The sequence below is a fragment of the Podarcis cretensis genome, assembly GCF_951804945.1.
Source record: "Podarcis cretensis genome assembly, chromosome: 3".
Taxonomy (NCBI): Eukaryota; Metazoa; Chordata; class Lepidosauria; order Squamata; family Lacertidae; genus Podarcis; species Podarcis cretensis.
This window is the reverse complement of record NC_137172.1, coordinates 32,946,753-32,973,853: the sequence shown is the minus strand read 5'-3', so window position 1 is coordinate 32,973,853 and position 27,101 is coordinate 32,946,753. Positions and strand designations below refer to the sequence as shown.

The window sequence follows — 27,101 nt, the reverse complement described above, 5'->3', positions numbered from 1 at the left end:
TGCCGCCCCGGTTCCGCCAGCCAGGCGGGCTGGAGGACTCCGTCTCCTCCCCCACAATGCACCGCGACAGGCAGCCTTTGAAAAAGCGGCGCGGCTCCTTCAAGATGGCGGAGTTGGATCAGCTGCCTGACGAGAGTGAGTAGCGACCCGCGGCGCCCCTCGCTCCGTCCCGCCGCTCGGCCCCTTCCTCCGCCGCAGCTCCTCAAAGGGCGGTCCCGGGGACGGGACCCTCCGCCTGCTCAATTTCCCCCGGCCCTGAGCCGCCCAGGCTGCTCCGGCTGCCGCCGGCGCTCGCTACTGCTGCTGCTGCTCTTGCTTTTGCTGCTGCTGCTGCTGCTGTTGTTGTGGGAGCTGTGCGGGGCCGGAGCCACAGTCTCCTCCTCCCTCAGTGCCCGGCCTAGTGCAACTCTCCAGTGGCCTCCCCTCCGCCCGCACCCCGGAGCTGCCCTCTTCGGGAGGCGGTGGCGGGGAGAGGCCAGCGGAGCAGGGCCGGAAGCCGCTGTTATATAACCTCCACTTCTGCTGTCGGGGGTGAGCCGCACCCTGCACCCCCAGTCTTGGTGCAGGCCGGGGCAGTGCCCGGGGCGGAAAGGGAGGCGTGGAAGCTTCCCTAGGCCGGGCAGCGAAGTGTTGCGTGCAGGGCAGGTGGCTGCCACTGACATTGCACCTCTCCGGGAGAGGCAGTGGAAATAAAGGGTACAGCAACCACCACAGCGCAGTTGGGGAGGTCTCTGACCTGCCATGGGCATCCTGCCCCGGGGGTTTGACATGACACTAACCTTCGATGCTTTGGGGGTGGTTTAGGTGCTCACTCTTTCTCACTACGGAACGTCCTGCTGCTTAGGAAGATAGTTTCTTAACCAGGATAAATAAAGCATTGTTTTTCACTCTCCTCTTGTCCATAGCAGCAGGATAGTGAAAGTGACGAAGGAGAGGTCCATATTGTTGTTTCTCTTGTGTATGTCAACTAGTAATTTAGGAACCTCTGAATTTGGAACCAAAGTAGTGGTAGCGCATTGTTTTGTGCAGTACTTTTTCTGTGGGGTACACATACTCCTAAACATTTTGTGAATCTAAGTTTGGCCGCATTGAGGGACAGTATTTCAATATGAGTAAGAAAATGAGAGTACCCCTAAACATTTTTTTTAGGGATAAAAACCACTGGCTTTTTGGCCAATCACTTGAGAGGGTTGAATATGCTTCCTAGAGTTGGCTTGCTATGTATGTTGCACCATCGAAAACTGTGGCATGGTATACTGAGAAGTTCCATGTATGTGGAGGAGGGGGTATTCAGGTTGTCCAGGGAAGCAAAAACAAGTATATATCTTCCTGAGGAAGCATTTTCGTTGAATCTGGCAGATGGAAGGCACAATGTTTCTCAGCTCAAAAGAGTAAAGCAACTTCACAGGTAAATTGCTCCGAGAGTTCTACTATAGGGTGGTGTGCCAATGTAAGTAAATAAAAAAAGTGAGTAAGCACTGGATATAGAAGACTGGTGGCTCATGTTATCAATATAAAAATAATGCATATCCTCTGATGCATTTATTATATGAAGGATTGGGAACTGCCACAGAAATTAATCCTGAGACCAGTCAAGATTCACTTGACCTTTTATTGTGTTTATGTAAAAAAGTAATCAGAGTATTAACAGGAGGTGTTACATACTGTGGATGTCACTGTAAACTTCTTTCTAAGGAATAGGAACACTTGGGTGACCTCCATATAGTATTCTGTGTTGAATTGGTGGAAATTTGTATATGAAAACAAGAAAATGAATACAAACATGAAATCTTACTGCATATGGACTCATTTAGTAGTTATGCAGGTGGTGGCCAAAGATCTGTTCAAATGTATGGGAAATAATGTAAGACGATAATACTGTACATACTATAAACTCAAGTTCACAACTGTGTGGTGGTGCAAAAGTTGAAGCTTAAAGAAAAACAGTGAATTATATAAAATTGCATTTATGGACAAACTATCAATGACTTTGAAGTTTGTTGTGAATATAGTGAATTGTGTTTGTCTAATGTGCTATACAGTAGATTAAACAAAGAACTAAATCATTAGTATGTGGGAAAACTGTACAATATTAATAAAATTATTTTGAGTTATATTTGTACATTTGAAAGTAAGGAAGTTGGGTTATTTTGGTTACTGTTTACTATGATTGGTAAAACATACTCAATATATTAGGTGATATCATATATTAGTCATTCTCAGTAGGTCCATTGGTTCCACATGACAAGGTGTAAGGGTCATTTTGAAAGGTATTTTCTAGTCTGATATGATTTGGGGCTATCATTTAAACTTACTCCTTTTCATAAGGTGAGACTAATGAGTGGGAATGCACCATGTTTATATACAAGCATTTTGTACTGGGAGATGCATATATGAAAATGACCTGTATGAGAATTCTTTAATGAGAACATGCAAGGCATTTGTTTGTATGTTTAATATTGAATCAGGTACCTATCATTTGCACTAACACTAATCTATCTACATATTAACTTGCATGATCCCAAGTATAAACATGTGCATCAAGCAGAAGGCATCAACATCATGTCAGAGATGACCACTCGCTAAGGAATTGCACAGTACATCTATATACCAAATATCTTGAGAAATTCACCCAAGCCAGATGTTGGAGGAAGGCAATTACAGCTTGTTGTCTACTCTGACATAGAAGAAATTTCCTCCCCACTCCAAGCATGATAATCATTAGCACATGCAACCACCTTCTGAACATCATGTCATTAACAAGGTATGAACATGTATTTAGATCATTGGCCTTCAAATGGTAGGCCAGGACCCACTACCTAGGTTGCAGCTTGACTTAAGTTAGGTCACAACAGCAGCACTACCACCATTCAAATATATGGGGGAAATTAAGAACTGGCTTTCCAAATGCATGTTTGGGTTAATGTTGGTCCTTGGTCTGAAAAAGTAGAAGACTACTGATTTAGATAACACAGTTATCTAAATAACTGTCGCTTGTCAACCTATTGCACAAATCTTTTGACAGTATGAACAACATAAAGCTTTATCTTTTGTTTTTTAAAAAATGCAGGTTTCTGCTCAGTAAACTGATTTTTTTTTTTATAAGGACACATGGGTCCAGTCTAGATATCCCCCAAAGAGCATTCTGAAGGACACAGCTGCCTGGAGGAAGTAGTGTTGGTGCAGCCATGCTGATAAGTAGTTTGCGTGATGACTGCATTCACATGAATAATAACTGCTAAGTGCTACTCATAATCATTCAAGCCAGAAGTTCCTTCCTCTACAAAAGGTGCATCTGTTCGGATGTTCTGCATCAACATCTGAACAAAGCTGTTAATTCCCATTAGCCCAAGCCAAAAAAATAAAGCAAAATAGGTAAATTAAGCTATATAAACTAAACTTAACTGGCTGACTTGGGAGGAGTAGGGTGCTGAGATCATCTTCTTATTCGATCACTTGTGGTGTAACAGCTTTCTATTAAATTTACACATCCCACTCTCCACCAGCTTCACAAAGTGATAGGTAGGCTTTTGTAGTTAGATAAACGTTTCTCAACCACTTTCATACCTTGACTCTAAAAACATTTATTTGCAAATAAGTCCTGTTCAAGTGTAATGGAACTTACCATCAAGAAAGTAGCCTAAGATCATAATCTGGTAGTGTGATTCAGTAGTGCTGGCAAATAATGACTGCTGTTCTAGAACAGTTCTTGCAGTATTGCATACTAATTGTTACTGCCTTCCTAACTGGTTTCATCTGGGTCTGTGCTAGACTGGTGTGTGGGCTATCTGCTCAGCATGCTTCTAGTTTACTGCTCACTCGCTCTTTTTCTCTTCTGTTTGTGGTCTTTGAAAATACAGGTGTGTGATGTTGTATTGCATTATAACATCTGAGTCTTGGGACCCGTGGCTAATCTGTGAGAGTAAAACTGATCTTTTATCGTTACTGTACAACATTGCACAGGGACAGAGGGAAAATCAATGTTGTCAGTAAGATTTTGCTTTGTGTCATCATCGCTTCCATCCACAGAGATCTTGACTCCGCTGTTATAGTAATGACTCTCCAGGGGTGTCCAAAGCACTGTCTAGTCCTGTTGAGTTGGATGATTTTCAGTTGGTAAGGCTTGAGGATGTGGACAAGATCGGTCAAGGAAGCCGCTTGAGCTCTCGCCCATCTTGACTAATAAAAACTAGCAGAGAGGGTACTGTGATGGGGGGTGGTCCCTGCCTGCTTGAAAGAAGCCATTGGTAAGACCACTCCTTAAGAAGCCCTCCCTGGATTCAGAAAAATCTAAGTAATTACTGGCCAGTTGCCAATCTCCCCTTCTTGGGCAAGATTCTTTAGGAGGTAGTCGTAGACCAGATCCAGATGCTCTTGGAGGAAACTGATTTTCTTGATCCGTTTCAATAGGGGTTTAGGCCTGGTTTTGGCACAGAAACTTCTTTGGTCGCCCTGTATGGTGACCTTTCTTGGGAGAAAATAGGGGAAATATGTCCCTGTTAATTCTCCTCGACCTCTCAATGGCTTTTGATACCATAAACAATAGTATCTATCTGGAGCAACTGTCAGAGTTGGGGGTGCATAGCATTGCTTTGCACTGGTTCCGGGCATACTTGGATGGCCATTTCCAGAGGGTGATGCTTGGGGAGTGTTCTTCTGCCCTGTGGAACCTTCAGTGTGGGGTTCCTCAGGATTCAATTTTATCCCCTATCCTGTTTAACATCTACTTGAAGCTGATGAGTGGGAGCATCTGGAGTTTTGGAGTGCATTGTCAGCAATAAGCGGATTGCACACAGCTCTACTCCTTTACATCTGCAGGTATGGCAGTAGATGCGATGGACTGTTGTATTGCCTCAGTAAAGGACTGGATGAGAGCCAACAAACTGAAACTCAATCCAGATAAGATTGAAGCACTGTTAGTGGGTAGTTTCCTAGACTGGATGGATAGGAGATTGCCTGCTCCTAATGGGGTTACACTCCCTCTGAAAGAGAAGGTACATAGCTTGGGGGTAATCCCAGATCCTTTGCTGTCACTTGAGGCTCAAGTGGCCTCGATGGCACAGGGTGCCTTCCATTAGCTTTGACATGTGGCCCAGCTGTGGCCCTAATCTGGACAAAGATAGCCTAACCTCTGTCTTCTATTCTCTGGTAATTTCTAAATTAGATTACTGCAATGCGTTCTATGTGGTGCCGCCTCTGAAAATGGTTTGGAAACTTCAGCTGATGTAGAATTTGATGGCCAAGTTGCTCACCGGGGCAAGACGGTTTGAACATACTACAGCAATCTAGGCCCAACTGCACTGGCTACCAGTTGGCTTCCAGCCCCAATTCAAAGGGCTGGTTTTGACTTGTAAAGCCTTAAATGGCTTAAGACTGCAATACCTCAAGGATCACCTCTCCTCATTTGAACCGACCCAGACCCTGTGAGCATCGTCTGAGCCCTTCTCCATGTGCCCTCTCCATGACAGGACCAGAAGATAGCAGCACAAGAAGAAGCCTTTTCTGCGGTGGTTTCGCATTTGTGGAATTCACTCCCCAGAGAGGCTTGCCTGGTGCCTTCATTACATAACTTTAGGTGCCAGGTGAAAACATTTCTCTATAACCAGGCCATTGCGTGATTAAACATTTAATGGCCTTTTAAATGTGTCTATGGGAAGGGAGGTTATTGGGAGTTTTTATGTATTATGTGTTCTCATTTTGCATTTTTGTGTTGTGAACTGTTCTGTGATCCTTGGATGAAGGGCAGCATACAAATGTAATAACTGCTACTACTAATATTTGCTGTTTTTTGCTTCTGGTGCCTATCTTCTCTACTCAGATTTGACTCATGGGACACCTAAGACTGTATTTCTGTCCCACTGGAGCACACTGTCTTGAACTGCTACATTATAGTAGAGTCTGATAGGTTTGGGGTTTACTAATTTATCACAACTGTTTGCAAATTTTCTGTGGACCAGCATCCCACACACCTGGTCCTATTCTTTAGCTTTGCACAAGCAACCATAGCACTGGACTGTTGGAGAGTTTGTATGAACGCTTTTATTTTGTAAATTACAGCAGCTTTGGCAACATAGCATTCCCCCCCTAAAAGCTGGTGTGCATCTAGAAAAGTAGCAGTTTCTTTTACTATCCTGTAAATGTATCACTTGCTTCTTGTCCATGAATGCAAGCAAATTATTGGGTGCACTCTTCCCACCTTAGATCAAATCTATGCTGCCAGGTGCCATAAGAAAGCAGCAGAGATAGCACATGATAGTACACACCCCGGAAATTATCTCTTTCAGCTTCTGCCTTCTGGAAGAAGGTATAGGGTTATAAAGGCCAGGACTAGCCGCCTGAAAAACAGTTTCTACGCTAATGCAATTCTGGTTCTAAACGCAGCATAAGGGGTCTCTGTAGTATAGTGTATTTTAAAATGGGGTTTTAGAGTTTTTTAAGGGGTTTTTGAATGTTTTATGTAGTTTTATGTAGTTTTTATGTAGTTTTATGTAGTTTTGTGGTAGTTTTTATGTAGTTTTATGTAGTTTTTCAATTTCATTGTTCCGCAAGGGAAAATGACAATAAAGATATTGTATCGTATCGTATCGTATCGTAATCAGTAATATTATCCATCAAAATAGGTTCTTACCTGATAGAAATATTGCCATGTTCTGTTTTTGTATGTATTCGGAGAACTGCAGTGGTGATGTAAAGATTTTAAAGCATTTTCTTCTGGCAACTCACATGTCTACTGTAGTTAAGGAGACAGTGAGGAATGTCTCCATTGTTATCACTGCTTTGCACGACATTTTCATACATGCGTCTCCTAATAGAGAATGTTTATATACTGCCAAGGCCTTCTGTTAGGAAGGAATAACCTTGACTGATTCTGTCATAACTATAGTTCATAACTACAGTTCAGAATGACTGTAACACTTCGTGTTTTTGTTTTACATTTGGTGATATCCTCAGGCATGGCCAAACTTTGCTCTCCAGCTGTTTTGGGACTACAGTTCCCATCATCCCTGACCACTGGTCCTGTTAGCTAGGGACGATGGGAGTTGTAGTCCCAAAACAGCTGGAGGGCCAAGTCTGGCCATGCCTGAGCTAAGTCATACTCATAGTAGACTTATCAAAAGCAATGGACTTAAATCCATTCAATGACCAACTTGTAAGTAAGACTAATATTGGTTATCACCCAGTAAGTTTAGAATATGTTTTATTCACCACAGTAAATAGGCTTGCCATATGTCAGGAAAATTCCTGACATGTCTTGGTTTTCAGGTGTAAAAATGGCATCGGGGGGAATTTTGCCGAATTGGCAAAATGTCAGAGAAATCTCGAATGTATGGCAACGCAATGGAAAAAGCAGCGGAAACAGCTCCCAAAGCTTAAAACCACTATTGGGGGGGGCGGTTTCCCCAAAAAAGCTCAACAATTTTGGTGGTGTTCTAAAATAGTAGCTGCAAATCTTGCTTTTCTGTGTGAAACATCTGAACAGCTAATGCTCCTTACTTTCAAATCTGCTACAAATATTATACTTGTATTAAGCTTATTCCCTGCTGTGTGTTTGTTTTCCTGGCCTACCACCTTGTCACATATATAATGAAAACACTTTAAAAGAATGTGTATTATTTTACAGTTTTCTTACATGCTGAAGGTATAACAGGGATTGAGGTGATAATCAAAGAATGAATAACATTGCTTTGCCAGTTCTTACCTGTTTGTTGTCCTTCCTATGCTGTACATATGAACATAAGAATTTAGGGGAAATATTAGTAAAGATAAGACCTTACATCTTCACTAATATTTCCCCTTACAAGTTATTCATCAGCACAATGTAAAATTTGTTACTCAGCTAGAAGTGAGTATGAAGATCATGTCTTAGTTCATATCATAGAAAGCAGGTGAGAGGGATTAATGATGACAGAATTGGAATGTACACTGGAGGTTAAGGAGATACTAATGCACTTTCCTTTTGTATCCTCTTCTCTACCATGAAAAAATGTTCGCAATGCATAAATAAACTCATTATTTCAATCTAAAGTAAACAAGGTTTGAACCGTTTCAGGTCCCTAATGTAAATTGTTTATTAGGCCATTTTTACTGCTGGCAGCTGGTGCTGATGCTTACATATTGAAATTGTAGTAGTGAAATAATGGAACAAAGGGTTACCAGTTTAGCACATCTACCAACTTAGCTGCATGAACAGTGTATTACTGCTATGCTGCATGTTTTCATTTTCTGGCTTACTTTGACTTTATAGTTGAAGAGATTGTATTCATGGTCCTTGGATGAAACCACAAAATATGGTTTGCTGAATGTCAGGAAGTTAGTAATTAGGGGATTAGCAAAGGGACCAGGGTAACGGAGCACAGTCCTTGTTCCTTTACCGTCATACAATAATTTGACATTATATGTGTGAAATAACCCTAGCGTTAATGTGCTTCTGGGCTGTATATAGTTAGTGTTCCTCCACCAAAAGAAAACTCTTTGATCCAGTGGGAGCTTAAATTAGTAGTCGAGGAATTGGAGTGATTTTCAGAGATTTTCCCTTCAACCTAGGCCAGTTGGCTTTTACAAAGATGTCTGCAAATGTGACATGAAGACTGGCAACATTAACCCCACTGTGTGGGAATCCCTTGCAGACAACCACAGTACCTGGAGACAATCGGTCAGGTTGTGTGTCCACAGCACTGACCAGAGGACAAATGACTGCTGCAAGGAGCACAGAGAGAAGAAATGCCATGGTGCATCTGCAGCAGCACATCCAGTGCCTTCATCTGCCCCAGCTGCAACAAAACATGTCTATCCTGCATCAGTCTCTACAGCCACAGCAGGCACTGCAACCTTCCAACAGTTTGACTTCACCCCCAAAGGCACACACACTCCATTGTCTCCCAAGACAGACAAATGCCAACCCCCTTCAACTCCATACCTGCTCAAATCTGCTATGGAACCTTCAGTACAGTATGGGAGATGGTGTGGAATCTGCAGGGGGAATTACCAAAGATCACCTCAGTTCTTATTCTGTTGATGGTAGGTTCTGCTGGATCAAAGAGCCTTCCTCAGTGGAGGGATACTAGTTGGACACAACTAGTATTTATACTTTATACTTTGAATTTGACTTAGCTGTCACAGCTACACTTCTCTGATTAATACTTTGTGTGCATGCTGAGGATGTTTTCACAGAGAATCCTGATCTTCCCAGAAGTACATATTCCCTGAATTAATACTTCCTTGGTTGGAAGCCATAATAGCTGATCAGGCTGAAGCTTGTTTACATTTGTAAGGCATTTCCCTATTAAGAAAGAAAAATAAATTAGCTATAAATGCTGAAAGAACTGTGAATCCACTGTCAGGAAATATTGTTCCCTTATTGGATTTTTTTACTTATTTCAGGTTCCTCAGCAAAAGCTCTGGTTAGTTTGAAAGGTAGGACATACCATTTATTTTTAATTTGTTGTACTTGTGGAAAGTAAAAGTTCAGTCATGGTGTGAATGAATATCTAAAGAGCACTTCATTCTTAAGTGGGAAGTCGGCTGCATTTTCAAAATAGAAAGATAACATAATTTTAAAAAATTAAACAGGTTTTTTACAATGTGGTTATATCTTTAATGTTAAGAATGGTAAACTTTTAAGTCTTCATTTGTACAGTAAAGGATTTTTGGAGAACATTATATTAATTTTACATAGGAATAATAATATTTATGATTTATAACTTAATACAGAGGGAAGTTTATCAAATACATGGAATGAAAAATTCAGTTCCTTGCAGAAAACACCCATTTGGAAAGGCAAGAATGCAGGAGCTGCTGTAGAAATGGTAAGGAGCAACACTGACCTATATTAGTAGTCTTCTAGTTTTCTTTCCTTTGGCCGTTAAAATTTTTAAGAATAAACATTTTTCCTGGTTTCGTAAGCGCAGAGTAGCAGTATAAAATATGACATTACATGAGTACTGTAACAGTTGTACAAAAGGAAGCCAGCTGTTTAGGTAAATTTGCTTTCAGCTAAGTAAAATAAGCAAGGTGAGGGAAACTAGAAGCCACAAAAGTCTGTAAATGTGCTACATAGATCAAGAAAGATTATATTAAAGGAAGCATCTTCTGCTTGTTTATCATGGGTTTGCTGTATTGCAGGAAAGCGCGTTGTGAAACAGTTGATTGAGTCAGATTTTTCTTTTTGCTCCAGCCCTTCAGAAGTTCAAAACGAAGTCGGTCCTTTTGTGAGGAAGAGGAAAGGCAAATGAATACACGATCACCCAAAAGAAACCAGAGAGTTGCAATGGTTCCCCAGGTATGTTAATCTGTAAAGTTTGTTGCATTCATTGATAGGTAAACTAAACCTTCTCAGTTTCCACTTTATTGCAAAAATCCAAACACATTCAAAAAGGAGAAATATAGTAGTCATGGGATACTTCAACTACTGCAATATCTGCTAGAACTCAAACTCTACCAAGAATGTAAGGTGCAACAAATTCCTCCATTGCCTCACTGACAAGCAGAAGAAGCAACAAGGGGGTCATCTCTATTGGACCTGGTCCTCACCAACAGAGAGGAACTGATCGAAAAAGTGAAAGTACCCAGAAGCCTGGGAGGAACTGATTATGTCCTGTTGGGTTTCATTATACACAGGCAATGAAAACTGAGTGTAGTTGAACATCCACTCTGAACTTTAAGAAGCCTGATTTCAAAAAAACTTAAGGAACTACTGGGTGAGATTCTGTGGTCAGAAATACTCAAAGAGAAGGGAGTCCAAGTTGGATGGGAGTTTCTTAAAGGTGAAAGATTGAAGGGACAAAGGCAGATAATTCCAACAAGAAAGATAAGTGGGCCGCACTTAAAGAAACCAGTGTGGCTGCATAAGGAGCTTACAGATGAACTGAGATTTATGAAGGGCATGTGAAAAATGGAAGAAATGAGAAATCACGAAGAAAAGAGTATTCACGAGTAGCCAACAGTTGCAAGGAGAAGGTCAGGTGGGCCAAAGCTCAGAATGAACTCAAGTTTGCAACGTGGATTGGTTGTATTTCTATGCTGCTTTTCATTCAGATGAATCCCAAAGTGGCTTACAAACAAGAAATAACAATAACATAGTAGCGCTTAACAGAACATGACAAGTATGACATAAAGCATATGAAATAATTAACAAATAATCAGTAAAACAATTACAATCTATAAATCACTATTAACAAAGCGGCAACTAAAAACTAAGACAAACGGTTCAGCTAGGACTTGAATCAATAGATTCAAGTTACAAGAAAGGTGATTCCAACTAAACATCAGGCAGAACTTTCTGACAGTAAGAGCGGTTTTAGAGTGGAACAGACTCCCAAGAGAGGTCATGGACTTTCCTTCCTTGGAGGTTTTTAAGCGCACAGCACTGCCCTTAAGACTTGTCCAAGTTTCTTAGAGGCTTTTGAGCAGAGGTTGGGTGGCCATCTGTCATGTATGATCTACTTGAGATTCCTGCATTACACGGGGCTGGACTAGATGATCCTCAGGGTCACTTCCCACTCTATAATTCTGTGGTTCTGTTCTTTTAGTATTTCCATTAGTAACCTCTGGTTGTTGTTGTTTTTATTATTATCTAGAAGTTTACTGCAACAATGCCAACACCAGACAAAAAGGCATCACAGAAGATCGGTTTGCGGCTACGTAACTTACTCAAACTTCCTAAAGCACACAAATGGTGTATTTACGAGTGGTTCTACTCAAATATAGATAAGTATGTATGGCTTTTCATTTGTTAGTTTTAGATTACAATCCTATGCAGACATGGAAGCAAGTACCATTTACCTCAAAGGTGCTTTCTTCTGTGTAGGCATGTATGAGATAGCATTGTAAAGCAATATACTGGAATTAAGCTATTTGTATTTTCATATGGCTACTTCATAGCTGTGCAGTGAAACTTGTGGTTGTTTTTTTAAAGCAAAATGGGGCAAAAAATGGTTTTGTCAGATTTTAATACAGTTACAAGAATTAAATATTGCTCATCAGTTTCTCTGCAAAATGTTTTGCAATAGCAAGTTTTTTAAAGAGATAAGAAAATAATTGCTATATTCTTGCTAAGATATACCTTGGCCTGGTTCTTATCATCATTTTTGCCTACCTTATATTGGTGACAACTTAAAGCAATATTTCTAATGTTACAAAGCTTATTACTTTAATTTCTTTTTTTTTTTAATAATATTTATTAAAAATTTTCCAGAATAAAAAGGAAAGATAGCAAGAAAGAAAGAAAAAACAGATATGATTTACACTTGGTTTCAGTGGCATCTTTCCCGGACTTCCCCCCCCCTCTTGTATTCCATTTCCCTTAAATTGATTCCACAGATTCTTACCCCAAATTTTAAAACCTTATTTGTAATTTTAAATAACCCATTTATTCCAAATTAATTTATCTTATTTATCTTAATGAACCATTTCTCCTTATATTTTATATAATTCCCTAAGATTGACCCCATTTCCCTTCCACGAATTCCCCTATTTTCAAACAACAGACATGAAAAAAGAAAAGAAAGAAATAATATATAATTTTACAGCCTTTGGATTCCAAATCTCCCCCCCCCCCCATTCCCCGGTTCCAATCCCCAAAGTTCATCCATTGTCTACTGCCAGCCTGGTGTATCCACGTCTATATCTCAACTCCACTTTGCCGTCTTTTGATAGCTTTTAATTTCAGAAAGTCCAATCTCGAAAAAACTCTCAGAAAAAGTCATTGTTCTTCCATCCAGACCTCTATGTTTAAGAGTCTAACTTAAATTCTATTTCTTGGTCCTTTTAAAGTCTGGATGTTCCAAATACTCCGGCTTCAAATTTGGTCCAGCTCTTATTCCTCAGGTTGCTTTTTCCTGTTCTGCTGCAGAAACCTTCTAATTCAGAAACTTCTTGTTCTCCACAGAGGCTTTTGTTATTCAGGAACATAACTTGCGTCAAGTCCCTTCCTTTCTTCAATAGATAAATCCATTGTCTCCTTTAGTATAGAAACCTCTGTAGACAAAATAATGCTTCGTTTTTGCAGCTTTCCCAAGAGATAACAGATCCTGCTCAAATTCATAGTATTTTTCCACTTGCTGCTACTGTTGCAATGTCCCAGCCTCCCTCTAGAGGGAATATGGTAACTTAATTTCTTTCAAAATCAGACCCAAAAGTCAAATAACTTGTTGCCTTTATTTCCAATAATTTATGTCCAAATTGTAACAAATCTAACCAGCAAAGCCATCGTAACAAAGTTCTCTTTTATTTTCCTGCTTTGACAGCTACTTTGACAGCTGTCAGAGTTTCTGTGTCTCTTCACCAGTCTCTCATAGCGGATCGTTCCCGGTTCCCGGGGGGGGGGTTGCACTTTAGTTCCCACAAATCAGTCTTCTCCTCCAGCACAATTATTGTAATTTCCCTTCGTGAAGTTAAAAAATTTTTTTCAGGTAAACAAGTTCATCTCTCGATCTTAGTTGTCAAATCCTTGCGTTGAGCCATCTACAACAGGGGGGGGCGGACTTCCTTTTTGCACTCCCCCCGCTCGCTCCAAATTCAAAGATCAAATTTCCCTTTTAAGTCCAATCAATTTACTCACGGGTTGTTCCTTTTAGTCCAAATCCGAAATTTTCAAAGAAGAAGTCGTTGCTCTCCGCCGAATGGCATGCGGCTTCGCTGGGCAGGGGGAGCATTGGACTCACAGCACCACACCCCCCCGTCACCCGCTCCGCAGCCTTTAAAAAGGCTCCTTCGCGGGTCGGGGGGCGCAAACGGTGCCCGCCGAGTCACCAAGTCCACGGGCATCTCCGCCCATGGTTTTTGATGGTCCCCGCGTCGCCGGCACGGCAGGACCCGACCCCTACCCAGTCGACTCCCTCCGGAGCTCGGAGGGAGTCCGCCATTCGGCGATGGCGCCGACCCGGAAGTCGCTTATTACTTTAATTTCTGAATAGTACAGTTGCTGGAGTCATAAGAGTAATAATGACTTTCATGGTTCTGTAAACTATATTATGCAAGGTAGAGTTTTAATAAATAGGAAAGTGTATTTTTTTGTAAAAATGTCTTGTTCATTTCTAAATTGACTGCATTAGCTTCAAAATATTTTTCAGTTATAACATTTTAATTTTCAGTTATAACATGTTATAACATTTCAGTTATAACATTTTCCCTGTAAAATGAAGAAATTAATATTAAGCCCAAGTTGACAAATGACTATAATTTAAACATTTAGGAAGCAAAATTCTCTAGTCTTAGGTATATGGAGGTAAAATTGTGTTGGCATGTCATAATACATTTTCTGAATGTACTTGAAAATATAATGACAGAATACCAATTGTTTTTAATAGGCCACTCTTTGAAGGTGATAATGATTTCTGCGTTTGCCTGAAAGAATCTTTTCCCAATCTGAAAACCAGAAAATTAACAAGAGTTGAATGGGGAAAGATCAGACGGTTAATGGGGAAGCCACGAAGGTAAAACATTAGCTTGAAAGACTCAAGGCTCTTTAGCTGTAGAGTTTTTGTGGGGAGTTGGTGGTGGTGGTTTTTGTTGAAGGGTTTCCTGGATGATTCATTTTAAAAAGTTGGTGCTTAATGGGTAATTTTAAGAATGTAGGATATGTTGCATAATCGTAATTGAGTATGTAACCAAGTTTCAGCCTGATGATGAATGCAAAGCATTTGAGGAGTACAACTTAGCATATATAAGGACATAAGAAGAGCCTACTGGACCAGGCCGCTGGCCCCTCTAGTCCAGCATCTTATTCTCAAAGTGCCCCACCCCTCCCCATACTGGACTGGGAGAGCATAACCATGTTAAGTATCTTGGCAGCTTTCAGTGCCGTGGACCATGACATCCTTATGCATAGGGCTGAGAAATGGGAACACAGTGTTTCCATTCATACCTAGAAGCTTGATTCCAGAAGATACCACTGGAAAACTACTTATTGGTTTCTTGACATTTATGTTATGGGGTTGTGTAGGGTTCTGTATTGCTCTCCATTTTTAAACATCTACCTGAAACCACTGAGTAAGGTAATTCTGATTTTCGGAATAGGTTCTGTCTCTTATGTTCATCTGATTCTGGTATCAGGATGAGTAATGGACTGAATGAAGACCAGTAAAGCTTTATAAGAAAGCATAAATAACAGACAACCAGTACAAATGCTAAAGGATTAGACCATTTTCCCTAGCTTCTTTAGGATGTGTTTGTTGTTGTTATTATTATTATTATTATTATTATTATTATTATTATTATTATTCTGAGCCTGGGGTTGATAAACTGTTTAAGGATAACCCCATAAATCAAATAGCTCCTGCTGACTTGAGGAAGAAAGCCGCAACAAAGGAGCAGGGTCTGTTTATATGGCATTCAGAAAGAATTTCAGCCATGGGCAAGGCAAGGCAAAAAAACAAAACAAAACACATCACCCATGTGATAACTGTTTCTTATGACTATAGCACGCTTCTTTCTTCTTGCAGTTGTTCTAAGACAACTATCCTAGTACTTTACAGCTCTAAAGGTTAGAAACCTTTTTAGGAATTCAAATCTAGATACCTTGGGCTGCAGTTTTATGTACATATAATCTGGGAGTAATCCCCATTGAATGCAGTAGACTTACATAAACACGCATAAGATTGCACTGTTGATAGCCAAATTGTATGCATTCAACCTCATAACCACTGTCTTCTGTCTGTACAGATGTCAGTTAGCTATTACTGCTTTCTCTTCAGTGCACAGTTGGCTTTGACAGGTTTCAGTTTTGCAAAGAAAGGATAAACATCTTGCATCTAACTGCATTTATTACCGACAGACATCGTTTCTGTGTGTCAGTGTTTAGACATAGGGATACAGTGGTGCCCCGCAAGACGAACGCCTCGCAAGACGGAAAACCCGCTAGACGAAAGGGTTTTCCGTTTTGGAGGCGCTTCGCAAAACGAATTTCCCTATGGGCTTGCTTCGCAAGACGAAAATGTCTTGCGAGTTCCTGCAGGTTTTTTCCCCTTTTCCCCCCCTTTTCCTAAGCTGATAAGTCGCTTAACAGCTGATCGCTAAAAGCCGCTAAACCACTAATCCACTAAGCTGTCAATGGGCTTGCTTCGCTATACGAAGAGCCTCACGGAACGGATTAATTTCGTCTTGCAAGGCACCACTGTAAACTATTATTTTCAGCACATACAGATTTCAGTTGTCAAATTCTCCTGCAGGGGGACCTTTCCAGTCTGTGTACCACTTGCTTTCTGTTGTGCTGATTTCCCCCCTCAATGTAAAAAATGTATAAAGGCAGTCGGTTTTATCCAACGAAGTCCACTTGCACATTGGAATTTACCCCCCCCCCATCAGTGAAATCTGCGCCAGAGGGCTGAGGGAGGAAATTCCCATTGCAGAAGCAGATGTCCTTGTGTGACTGTTGGTTGCAACCCAATCTATCATACTTTTCAAGGATAAAGCTATAAGATGTTTGAATAAATGAACATAAAGTAAAGAAATTACAATTGTTTTGCAGATGCTCTTCTGCATTCTTTGAAGAGGAAAGGTCCGCATTAAAACAGAAACGGCAAAAAATTAGACTTTTGCAACAGCGGAAGGTGGCAGATATATCCCAGTTTAAAGATCTTCCAGAAGAAATTCCGTTGCCACTAGTTATAGGAACAAAAGTTACAGGTACGTTTTCCCCATCTCTAAATTACACTACTGTTTTAATTAGTGTTGAATTCTGAAGATGTAGTTTAACTTGAAGTTATTTAAAGGAGTGAAGCTTTTACATCTCCACCGCTAGTACTGCACCATCTGTAAACAAGATTACCTTCCCTAGGTTTGACATTTCAAATGACCCAAGTAGTTATAAGATACATGGCACACTCTTGCAAAACTTCTCTAGTCTTTGCCTGGACCATGTACTTAAATCAAGGGCTAGCTTCCATAATTCCTTTTAACCCACTCTGTCACTTCCATGACTGTTGTCTGCCACTATTTTCTTTAACTCATCGTGATGATATTACATCATTGGGAGTTTTCTGCTTACAGGTTCCATTAGTCTTTCTACCAGCCATCTAGAATGGGCTGGCCCAGCCTTGTCCAGAATTATAGAACAATTAGAATGCAGCTTTGTTTTAAATGCCCACCATTTGGGGTTTTAGTTTCACTTGTTTCCTGCCATGTTTATAATAGGGGTTTTGTATTCTCTGATTCCTCACAAGCACATAATTCTGCTTCCTCATAATCTAATCTTCCATTTTGAAAAATGCAGGCTTCTAGCCTCCATAGCTATGTGAAGATAGGCTTTTACATTAGGCAAGCAATGCCTAGTGAAATCTTAGAAGCCAGAAAGGATTCTCTGGGATAGGGACAGGGGTCATGGTCCTACACCTGCCTTTTCCTCTCCCATTTAGAAAATCAGACTAAATTGTGCAAAATAAGAATTTTTTTGAATTTAAAACTTAATTTGCAATACTATACTAGCCACAGAATTCTGCTTTCCTGGTACAGAATTTGTTGAGGCAGAACTCTTGATTCCGTCATTAAATAGTAGATTCTATCATTAAATAGTTGCCTTGTTCCATGTCTTGTTCTTCGGAGGAGATAGTGTTATGAGATGCTGTATGCCTGAGCCACCCTCCTAATTCCTGGATCCAGCATAGATTCAGTTGTTGGAATAGTCAGCCTGGTAATGGTCTGTTAAGTATGGGCCATTAAGGAAAAAAAGGAAATGGCTCTGTGCCACAGGGTGGGCCTTTCTCCCTCAACTATCTGTTAATTAGAAGGACAAAAGACCAGAGTTGAGTGATGTGAGCTAGAAACTGGATGCAACTGCTTCAGGCTGGAAAGGCAGAGGAAGCCACACCTGATTTCTGTGGCATGCATCAATATTTTGCTCTGATTAAGACTGGGGGTTGTTTTTTATTTTAGCACGGTTACGTGGTGCTCATGATGGACTCTTCACTGGACAGATAGATGCTGTTGACACTCTTAATGCTACTTACAGAGTAACCTTTGAGAGGTCAGGGCTTGGAACGCATACAATCCCAGATTATGAAGTTCTTGTAAGTAATATCTACTTTTTAAAAAAAGTCTGCAAGCATGTGAATTCTTTTCTCCCAGATGAATGTCATAATTTTATTTTACAAGACAATTCAAGAATAAAAGGCATATAGTATTTTTGTCAACTTTATTAATATATCTAAAATACATTTTCTTTTTCAAAATATTACTCTTAATCGTAGTGAATTCTGCTTAACTTTTCTTCCTCTTTCTAACTTAAAGAGTAATGAACCTCATGAAACCATGCCAATTGCTGCCTTTGGACAAAAACAGCGACCTTCTAGATTCTTTATGACTCCTCCTCGGTTACATTACACACCTTCCCTCCAGTCACCAATTACAGTAAGTATCTTAAAGTGAATTTTTTTATTCATTCAGTAATTTGCTGCATTTTAAACCATCTGAAGCAAATTAAATATCATTTCAATAAATTCTATAGTTAACTAATACGTAAGAATGAATGAAATAAAATGCTTAAGGCAACTTTCTTTGTTGCATAGGACAGTGATCCTTTACTAGGACAGTCTTCTTGGAAGAACAAATTTTCAGGCTCAGATAGTGAGACATTAGGTGGTTTTCCAGTAGAATTCCTTATCCAAGTGGTGAGTGTAAAATCCTTTTCTTTCAGTTTTATCTGTACTGATTTTGAGCATCTCCAAAAGTTAAAATCAGTTTAATTACTTTATACATGGCTGTCAAACATCTACAATGACGTTCCATAAATCTTTGAAAGCCAGATTATATCATCTGTACATTTAATTTGTATCTTGGTCGTCTGATTTATATCCACAACAATAGTTTGCTAAGTTTTTACTTTATAATGTATTTTACAATCCACTGATCTTATATTTATTCTGATATGCTTTCTCTGTTTTCTGCAGACCAGACTATCAAAGATTCTTATGATCAAAAAGGAACACATCAAGCAATTAAGGGAGATGAACACAGAAGCAGAAAAATTGGTAAATATATATATATACTTGTTTCAGCTGTTTTGTAAAGGTTACACGGGGCTTAAGGAGTTTTAAAGGTGTATGCTTCTTGTTTAAAGAAGTTCAAACAAAGGAAGATCTGTAACAGAATTTGGATTGAAGGCCCCATGCCCCATCCCCCTGAGCCTCCAAGCCCCAGTTTGAAAGTTTTAACTCTCAGATCTAGGTAAGAGTGGGAGAATACTTGAAAATAATTTGTTCTTAGTAGCAGCTTTTCTCAGTATTGACATAAAGAAAAAACTATATATTTCTAAGATGTTCTTTTGTGGCTATCTTTTATTATTGTTTATTCAATTCCTATACCATCCTTCATCTGAGGATCACAGGGTGGTTTACGATAAAAACGTACATAATATAATAACAAACAAAAGCAATACTCTTTCCCCACCCCAGTTTAAAAACCCATAGATAGTTTAATTGGCCAAGGGCCTGAGCAAAGAGGGAATGTTTTCATCTGGTTCCTAAAAAGACGTCATGAAGGTGCCAAGCGAGCTTCCGTGGGGAAGAGCATTCAACAAACACAGAGCGACCTTATATTTGCTGTCACAGTTCAAATAAAAAATGGTAGCAAGTCCTGGTAGGAATCTTTCTCCATTTAAAACACCTTACAACACAACCCTATGCATGCATACTCAAAAGTACGGTAAATCCCACTGAGAACTGACAGGTAATTGTTTCAGCAGCACTAAATCTGAACTCAACCCAGGCTGTCTTGGGCATCCATCAGTTAAATAGGCATACAGTTGCTGCCCTGGACTTCCATAGGGGGAAGGGTGTAATAATTTTTTTTTTAAATAAGCAGAATGTAATACAGTTCAGAAAATATCTACATCAGAAATTCAGAATTATTTGCAGGAATTGATTTTGAAAGGACCCTCCGTTTGTTCATTGATTAAATCTTCGTAGGAAATTTAAATACATTCTCACACTTTCCTTAAGGTGGCTAGGTAATGCAGCAAGCATTTTTAAGAAGCCCTCATGTAAAAACTATTTGAAAACCAAATTGTTTTGAAATCTCGCTTTAATTGTGCAAGAAATAAACAAATTATTGATTTGTGCACTTAATTCTTTTCTTTCTCTTTTCTTTGCACAGAAATCCTACTCAATGCCTATTGGCATTGAATTTCAGAGAAGATATGCAACTATTGTCTTAGATCTTGAACAGCTGAACAAGGATCTAAACAAAGTTTTACATAAAGTTCAACAGTATTGTTATGAGGTAAAATGTTGCTATTCTATCTTTCCCAAATAGAGGATTATAGCCATTGGAAGAACTCATAGCAGCCTCAGAAACTGATATAGTTCAGTTGTAAAGCATCAGTTCTGCATGAATTGTGTCCCTGGTTCAATTCCTGGCATTTCTGGGTAAGACTGTGAATATCTCCTGTTTTGAATCTTGGAAAACTGCCGCAGCATGACTACAAAAGGATAAGCGTGTCTCTGAGCACATGCAGAATTCATTTCACCATGTCCTCTGCCAACATCTGCAACTAGGAGTAAAGACAGGGAGGCTTAAACCCCAGAACTTATCTCTCATTACTGAAAATTAGTGTTACATTGCACAGGGCTAAATAATTAAGGCACCGTATTAGTAACACAATATCACTACTGAAAAAGGAATGGAAGCTAAACCAAACATAAGCCCTACTCTCGAGGCCAAGTGAAGAGAGTGCATGTGGGCATGAGCAGAGTGCCCTTCTCACTACACAAATACCTACCTAGTATAATGCAGTCAATATCTAGGTAACTAGTGTTGTTATTGCATTTATATCTCCTCTTTTCTCCAAGTTTCCTCAAGGTGGCATATACACTTCCCTCCTCCATTTTATTCTCACATCAAACCTGTGAGGTATGTTAAACTAAGAGATAGTGACTGGCCCAATATAACCCACTGGGTGTCATGGCTGAGTAGCGATTTGAACCCTGGTCTCCCAGGTCTAAGTTCCACACTGACCACTACACCACGCTGCCATGACTTGCAGGCATGGGGAACTGTTCTCTTTCATATTAGTAATTGAGGCATTGTTTCATACAGTTCCACTATCCAGTGGGTAGACCAGGGGTTGTCAACTGGTTCCCTACCACCCACTAGTGGGTGCTTCAGGATTCTAGGTGGGTGGTAGGGGGTTCTACGGCACAGGCTGAATCCTCCTTCCATCAAGCACTGCTGGGCGGTAAGGAAATTTTACCATCAAGAAAGATGCATTAGTGGGCAGTAGGTATAAAAAGGTTGACTATCCCTGGGATAGACGGTGTTAGAAACTGAGATATGAAAGCTAGGAGCTAAATGGGACCTTAAACCATGGTTATGGGTGCAACAACGGAATGTCTAGGCACGCTCTTTTATAACAAGAATACAAAGCTGAAAATGAATGAACTGCAGCTAAAATATTATGTTCAATTTTCACATGGTCTAGTTGTCCCCCTGCCCACCCCCCTAATATTCTTAAGAGGGTCTCTTCAACAGTGGCAGTTTTAATCTGAAATATTAGGCACAGTACTGCGCCCAGAGCTCAGAAACTGCTCACACTAATGAAATTCCCTGTCACAAAATGCGCTTAGAACAATGGGAGTTTCAAATACTACAAGCTTTATGCTCTCCACCATCTGTAATATTTCTTGAGAAAAGAATGGAGGGGGGATTAATATAGTAATAATTAAATCACTTCTGCCTGGATATCTGTTGGTATATGATTCTAAAGATTTCATCACTTTCTCTAGCAAAAGGAGGCTACTGCACAGAAAGAGAGCAGTATTGGCGCACTCAGCTGAAGCCTTACATTTGCAGAGGTCTTTAGTAGAAACCGAGAGAGAGAGAGAGAGAGAGAGAGAGAGAGAGAGAAAACCAAAAGTCACAAACAGTCCAATGAGGGTTGAGCATGTTCAGTAACCACGGAATACTGAGTGTCAATTGGGGGAATAGAACACAGAATCATAGAAGAGGAGGGCATGGTTATATGAAACTAAGGACTTGAACATTTCTTGCTGCAACATTTACTTTTTGCAGTTCCCATTTCTGCATGTGTGTGTGTGTGTGTGTGTGTGAGAGAGAGAGAGAGAGAGAGAGAGAGAGAGACTCTTCCAATTCACCTTGACTGCTATTCCTTCAACTGTTTAGAAGCCTCTTCACATATTTGCTACATAACTGAATGAAATGCTTAACTGATATACACATGCAAGAGAATGAGGTAGTAATGGTAGAATGGACAGTAGCAACTGAAATTGCAGGTGAGGGATGCTATTTAATTGCTTCTCCACAAATAAAAAGCTAGTATATCAGGGAGAGAGCTCTTATTCCAGCCCACTCTATGCTAGTTTTCTGCTTGAAGGGATTTTTAAAGTGTAGGAGTCATTAAAAAATACATCCCATATCTGCAGTCTGAAGTGTTGGACACTATTCTATTAGTTCTATACACTACCATTTTCTGCTACTGTCCCTAATGGAGTGGTTGTGTTTTTAAAATGTTCAAATGCAAAAATTGTTCAGTCAGATATTGTTACGTTAGATAGCATAACCTTTCCATTTTAAACAGAATAAGTCAGCGATAATGTTAGAATATAGAACCTGGATGAACCCGTCAGACGAAATCTAATTCGATCTATGTTCATTTTCTCTCCCAGCTTGCCCCAGATCAGGGTCTACAGCCTGCAGACCATCCCACAGATCTGAGGCGGAGATGTGAAGAAGAAGCTCAGGAAATTGTCAGACAGTCAAATACATCAACAACAGGACAGCCGTGTGTTCAGAATGAAAACCTGACGGATTTGATTGCTAGGCTTACAGCAATATTACTGCAGATTAAGGTAAATGGTACTGAGAGAATGAAAATACCGGTACATACTATAATATGCTCACTCCCCCTATTGAGGTGAGAGATGCTGCCAAGGCTCAATCTTGTTCCCAATGCTGAAACAGTAATGCTGGCCTCAGAAAAATGTGGAAGTCTGCTACCCCTAATAACTAACTTCCCCCATACATACCACCCCAGAAGTTTTCAGAGAGGGACTTGGCTTGTCATTACATTTCCTTCTCAGAACCTAGTCGGTAGTGCTCCCTTTTTGTTTATGCACCCTCTGAGGACCTCATCAATGTCCACTAACCTCCTTTAGTCTCCCACCCCACACCCACTTTCAAGCAGGATGCACAAAGTGGCAGAGCAGTTTCCACAGTTTTTGGATTTTGTAAACAGCTGTAACATGTATTATCTCCTGAACCTCTAATTTTTTAAATTTCTTTTCTTCTAGTGTCTAGCAGAAGGAGGCGATCTAAACTCCTTTGAGTTTAAGTCTTTAACAGATTCATTAAACGACATCAAAAATTCCATAGATTCCACCAACATCAGGTAATATCTTGTAGTGTTTTATTTATTGGTGTGCTTATTTGTATTTATACATCTGCCTTTTAAAATGGGGGGGGGGCAGAGCCCAGGGTAGCTTATAATACAAGCTTTCTGTAACACAACATTATAACAATAATTAGAAAAATTAATTTAAAACAGCAGCAAGACTTTAAAAACATTTATATCCCCAAAGCCAGGACAGATTAAAAAAAAAGTCCTGAACACACCCAATGTTGGGGGCATTGAAATCTCACTGAGATAGGGGCAGTAGAATACGTGGGGGGGGTGTATACTGAAAGACTGTAATACATTCAGTATGTTGAACATTTCAGAGATGCTGACAAATGAAACCTTTTTCTTTCTTTAGTTGTTTTCAAAATAACGTTGAGATCCACGTTGCACACATCCAGAGTGGCCTCAGCCAGATGGGAAATCTACATGCATTTGCTGCAAATAACACCAACAGAGACTGAAAGAAACATTCACCTTAGTCCAAGTGTACAGAATGTAGTTATGAAAAAGCCTTCTTATATAAGCTTCACCAAATATCCTAACTGCTAGAAGAAATAGGAAAAGAGGATATTTTGAGATCCATTGTACTGCTTCTGAAGAAACCAGCATAAAATTACCAGCATTGCTATAGACTTCATCACTTGCTATGCACATACAGTATCTTGTTTAACAGCTAACCTTTAGTTATAAAAGTACATAGATATGTTGTTTTTTGAACTGAAAGTTATACAGACATGTTTTCTTATAATGTGAAGCAAGAATACTTTTCTTTTAAATTTATTTGCAACTATTCTGTCAACTATTGAGAGCTGTTTTGAAGAAGGAAGTGACACAGAGGTTGCATAGCAATCTCTTCTTGAAAGCCTAGTACTTGTGTCTCACTGCCTTTTGATTTTAGTTTCTGAAGAGTGCTGTGATTGGTAAAAAGCAGTGTGTATTCCTGTTCTTGCGAAGTGGCAGCAGGATATGCAAAGGAATGGGATTGGGTAGGTAGCTATTGTACACTTGTGGATACTGGGAATCCCTGTAAATCAGTTAATATCGTTTGAATGTCTTTATTTATCATAACTTATAAAAGTAATCTAATGAAGGAGTAGAAAAGGACTGCTGAATTCCCAGAAATTGGTATGACTTGCTTTCCCCCCTCCATAATGGGCAAAGTGTTCTAGTTAAGGTATTTCACACAAATAACTGGTAATATTTTTCCATTGATTTGTTGCACAAACTTAAACTAGATACCTGCTTATCAAGCAATTAACAGAGTTCATGATGCAGTTGGATAGCCAGTCCCCTGAACTGCCTAAATAAAAATAAAAAGCAAAGATCTGAGGAGTACACAGAAGTATCAATCTTGTAAAAAGGGTGTATTGAGTTGTTTATTTAGAATAGACTTGTAAAGCTTCAGTGTAATAAATTGTTTCCAGATTTGAATTTTTAGATAGCTGTAGCAATGTTTTGATTCTTTCATACCTCATAAAATGAGGTCTTTTGTATGTTAATGTAAAAACAAAATGTAAACAATTATTTTCAATTTAAAATTTTGTATAGTTTTAAAAATGCTTCTGTATTCTGTGTGTGTATTTGTGCTGCTTCAAAACTTAACTGCAGAGTCTATATTTAGCAAAACCTGTTCTTTTAAGAAATGCATAAATCTTTTATTCTCATTGAGTTATGTAAGTTGTAATGTTTTACTAAAATTGCGAAACATGAGCATTAGGCCTGAAATAGTTTTAAGACGTTTAGTTAATATATTTTCAGAAATTCATTTTTGCCTGGTGATTTGGAAGGTGTGTGCACAGGTGGTGGAGAATTTTTAGATGGACTTTGAACTTCATCCAATGGGGGGGGGGTGTGTGTGAAAGACTCCACAGGGTATTTTTCACTGCAACTTATATATTTATTTCATAGAATGTATATGCTGCTAGATTGCAAAACAGCAGCAACCACATAGTAGACCTAATACAATGTCCCCAATTTCAGTCAGTTACCACATAACATTTTCATTATGGAAACAAAATCATTGGTGGCATAAAATAACCATAAAATTGAATTTTGTTATGGGGGGGGGTTTGCCTGAGCCAATGTTAGTGGATAGAACAGTAGTAAAACACCTCTTCATTTTTTCATAGACAATGGGGTCAGGAAAAGATCAATGTGTATGTGGTTTCAGCTCCTCTCACAAAGAGGAACAATTTGTATTTTTGTACACTCCTATGGAAATCCTAGGACCCGACTCCTTATTTGGTTGTGAAATAACCACTTTGATTTTATAGGATTTGTGCTTTTAATCTTCATCTGCTGCTATAATTGCTGCTGTCAAGAGGTCTATGTTGTGTATATTTCTCAAAGGTACCTCAGTATACAATCTTGAGTCATATTCACAATAGAATTTCTTCAGTCTGTCTTTCTCCCAAGTCAATGCCAGGCAAACCAAACTAACATAACCACCACCAGTGGTGCTATTAACTGGAATTGGTTTGATCTGCTTAAATCAGCATTCACTAACCCGGTGCCCTTGTTTTAGACTACAACTCCCATTATCCTCAGCCAGCCTCTGCATCCCCTTTTAACTGTGACAGCCTGGAACAACCCCTTTGTTTTTCAGTTTTACAACACTAAAGGACTAAATGACTTGGGGGCCAGGGGAGAGAAGTAGTAAGAATTTAAAGTGTACATATAAAATATCACCAACCTAAAATCACAGTATTACAAGAAAAATATACAACACATCAAGTTTGAAAGACCTGTCTGAATATACGGTAGTTTTTACAATATTTTTGAAAAGCAAGCAAGGACAGCTCATGCCAAAGCTCCCTTGAGGGGGGATGACCTGCCATGCTGAAGTCCCAACCCCTGCTAAACCTCTGAAGCATCTAGGTCCACCAAATTTGCCCCATCAGAGGGTCTTAGTGACTGAAGCAGAACATAAGGAATCAGATACTCCTTAAAGTACCTTGGTCACCAATTGGTGAGGGACCTATGAAGTAACACTTGAACCAGGCCCAGCAGCAAATTATTAAGCGAGCAATGGAGCAGGCAGGCAAGTTAAGCCATCCTGTCACCCAGCAAAAACAGCTCAGTGTCTTCTGAAAGCTTGGAACCCTATGAAGTGGTGGCAGGCTCCATCTTGTGAAGTGACTACATGCTGCAGCTTGCAATCTTTGGAGCAGGTGGAAATTGGGCAGGGGGGGTGGCAATTCTGGGCATTGGGCCTCCACGCCTTGCCCCTCTTCTTTGCCCAGCAGATTTTTTTTCCAAAGTCTTGTGACAATTTCAAAATGCACACCTTTACTGTGGGCAGTATCACAGCCCATGAAGTCAATCCAGCTCTCCATTAACACCCCTCTGGATCTTGAACAAGAGACAGCTTGCACCCTGCATCATAGGGAGGCCATCAGCCCAAGGGTCCACAGTGATGGGATCTGCTGGAAGGATTTTCCAAAACTTTCCCCTCCACTTGATTTTCTCTGCAGTTCTGGAACCACACCTTTTGAGAGAATGGGAAAGAGGACCCTTGTGAGCCATGAAACCAGGACAGGGGAACTGATCCCCCCTCTCCACCCCCTGATTCACTTGCCCATTGAGCTCAGGGGACTGACATCACACTCTCAGGACACCCACCTAGGCTTAAGGTACTGCAAGAGGCAGACCTGGAAGCGGGGACCCCGCCCCTTTGCCCCCCCCTCAAGAAGCTCCCAAGAGAGATGCTACCTCCCACCTTGCCCCTTTATTATTGATTAAATTTGTATACCATGGT

At 40.0% G+C, this 27,101-nt stretch overlaps 1 protein-coding gene across 3 annotated transcripts; it reads left to right on the top strand.

Annotated features, from left to right (window-relative positions):
* Nucleotides 1–25,109, top strand: LIN9 (lin-9 DREAM MuvB core complex component). Of its 3 annotated transcripts, none has more exons than XM_079971196.1 (15): nucleotides 1–135; nucleotides 9,382–9,414; nucleotides 9,712–9,806; nucleotides 10,175–10,279; nucleotides 11,577–11,710; nucleotides 14,307–14,432; nucleotides 16,466–16,623; nucleotides 17,869–18,002; nucleotides 18,223–18,342; nucleotides 18,501–18,602; nucleotides 18,882–18,962; nucleotides 20,086–20,211; nucleotides 22,614–22,796; nucleotides 23,238–23,335; nucleotides 23,700–25,109. In XM_079971196.1, the coding sequence occupies exons 1-15, from the start codon at nucleotides 57–59 to the stop codon at nucleotides 23,803–23,805; spliced, it is 1,680 nt and encodes a 559-aa protein (XP_079827322.1). In that variant the 5' UTR covers nucleotides 1–56; the 3' UTR covers nucleotides 23,806–25,109. The 3 variants fall into 3 exon arrangements, with proteins under 3 accessions (XP_079827322.1, XP_079827324.1, XP_079827323.1); XM_079971198.1 differs by lacking the exon at nucleotides 1–135 and adding an exon at nucleotides 1,363–1,408; XM_079971197.1 differs by lacking the exon at nucleotides 1–135 and adding an exon at nucleotides 3,107–3,375.
* Nucleotides 25,110–27,101: the final 1,992 nt, after the last annotated feature.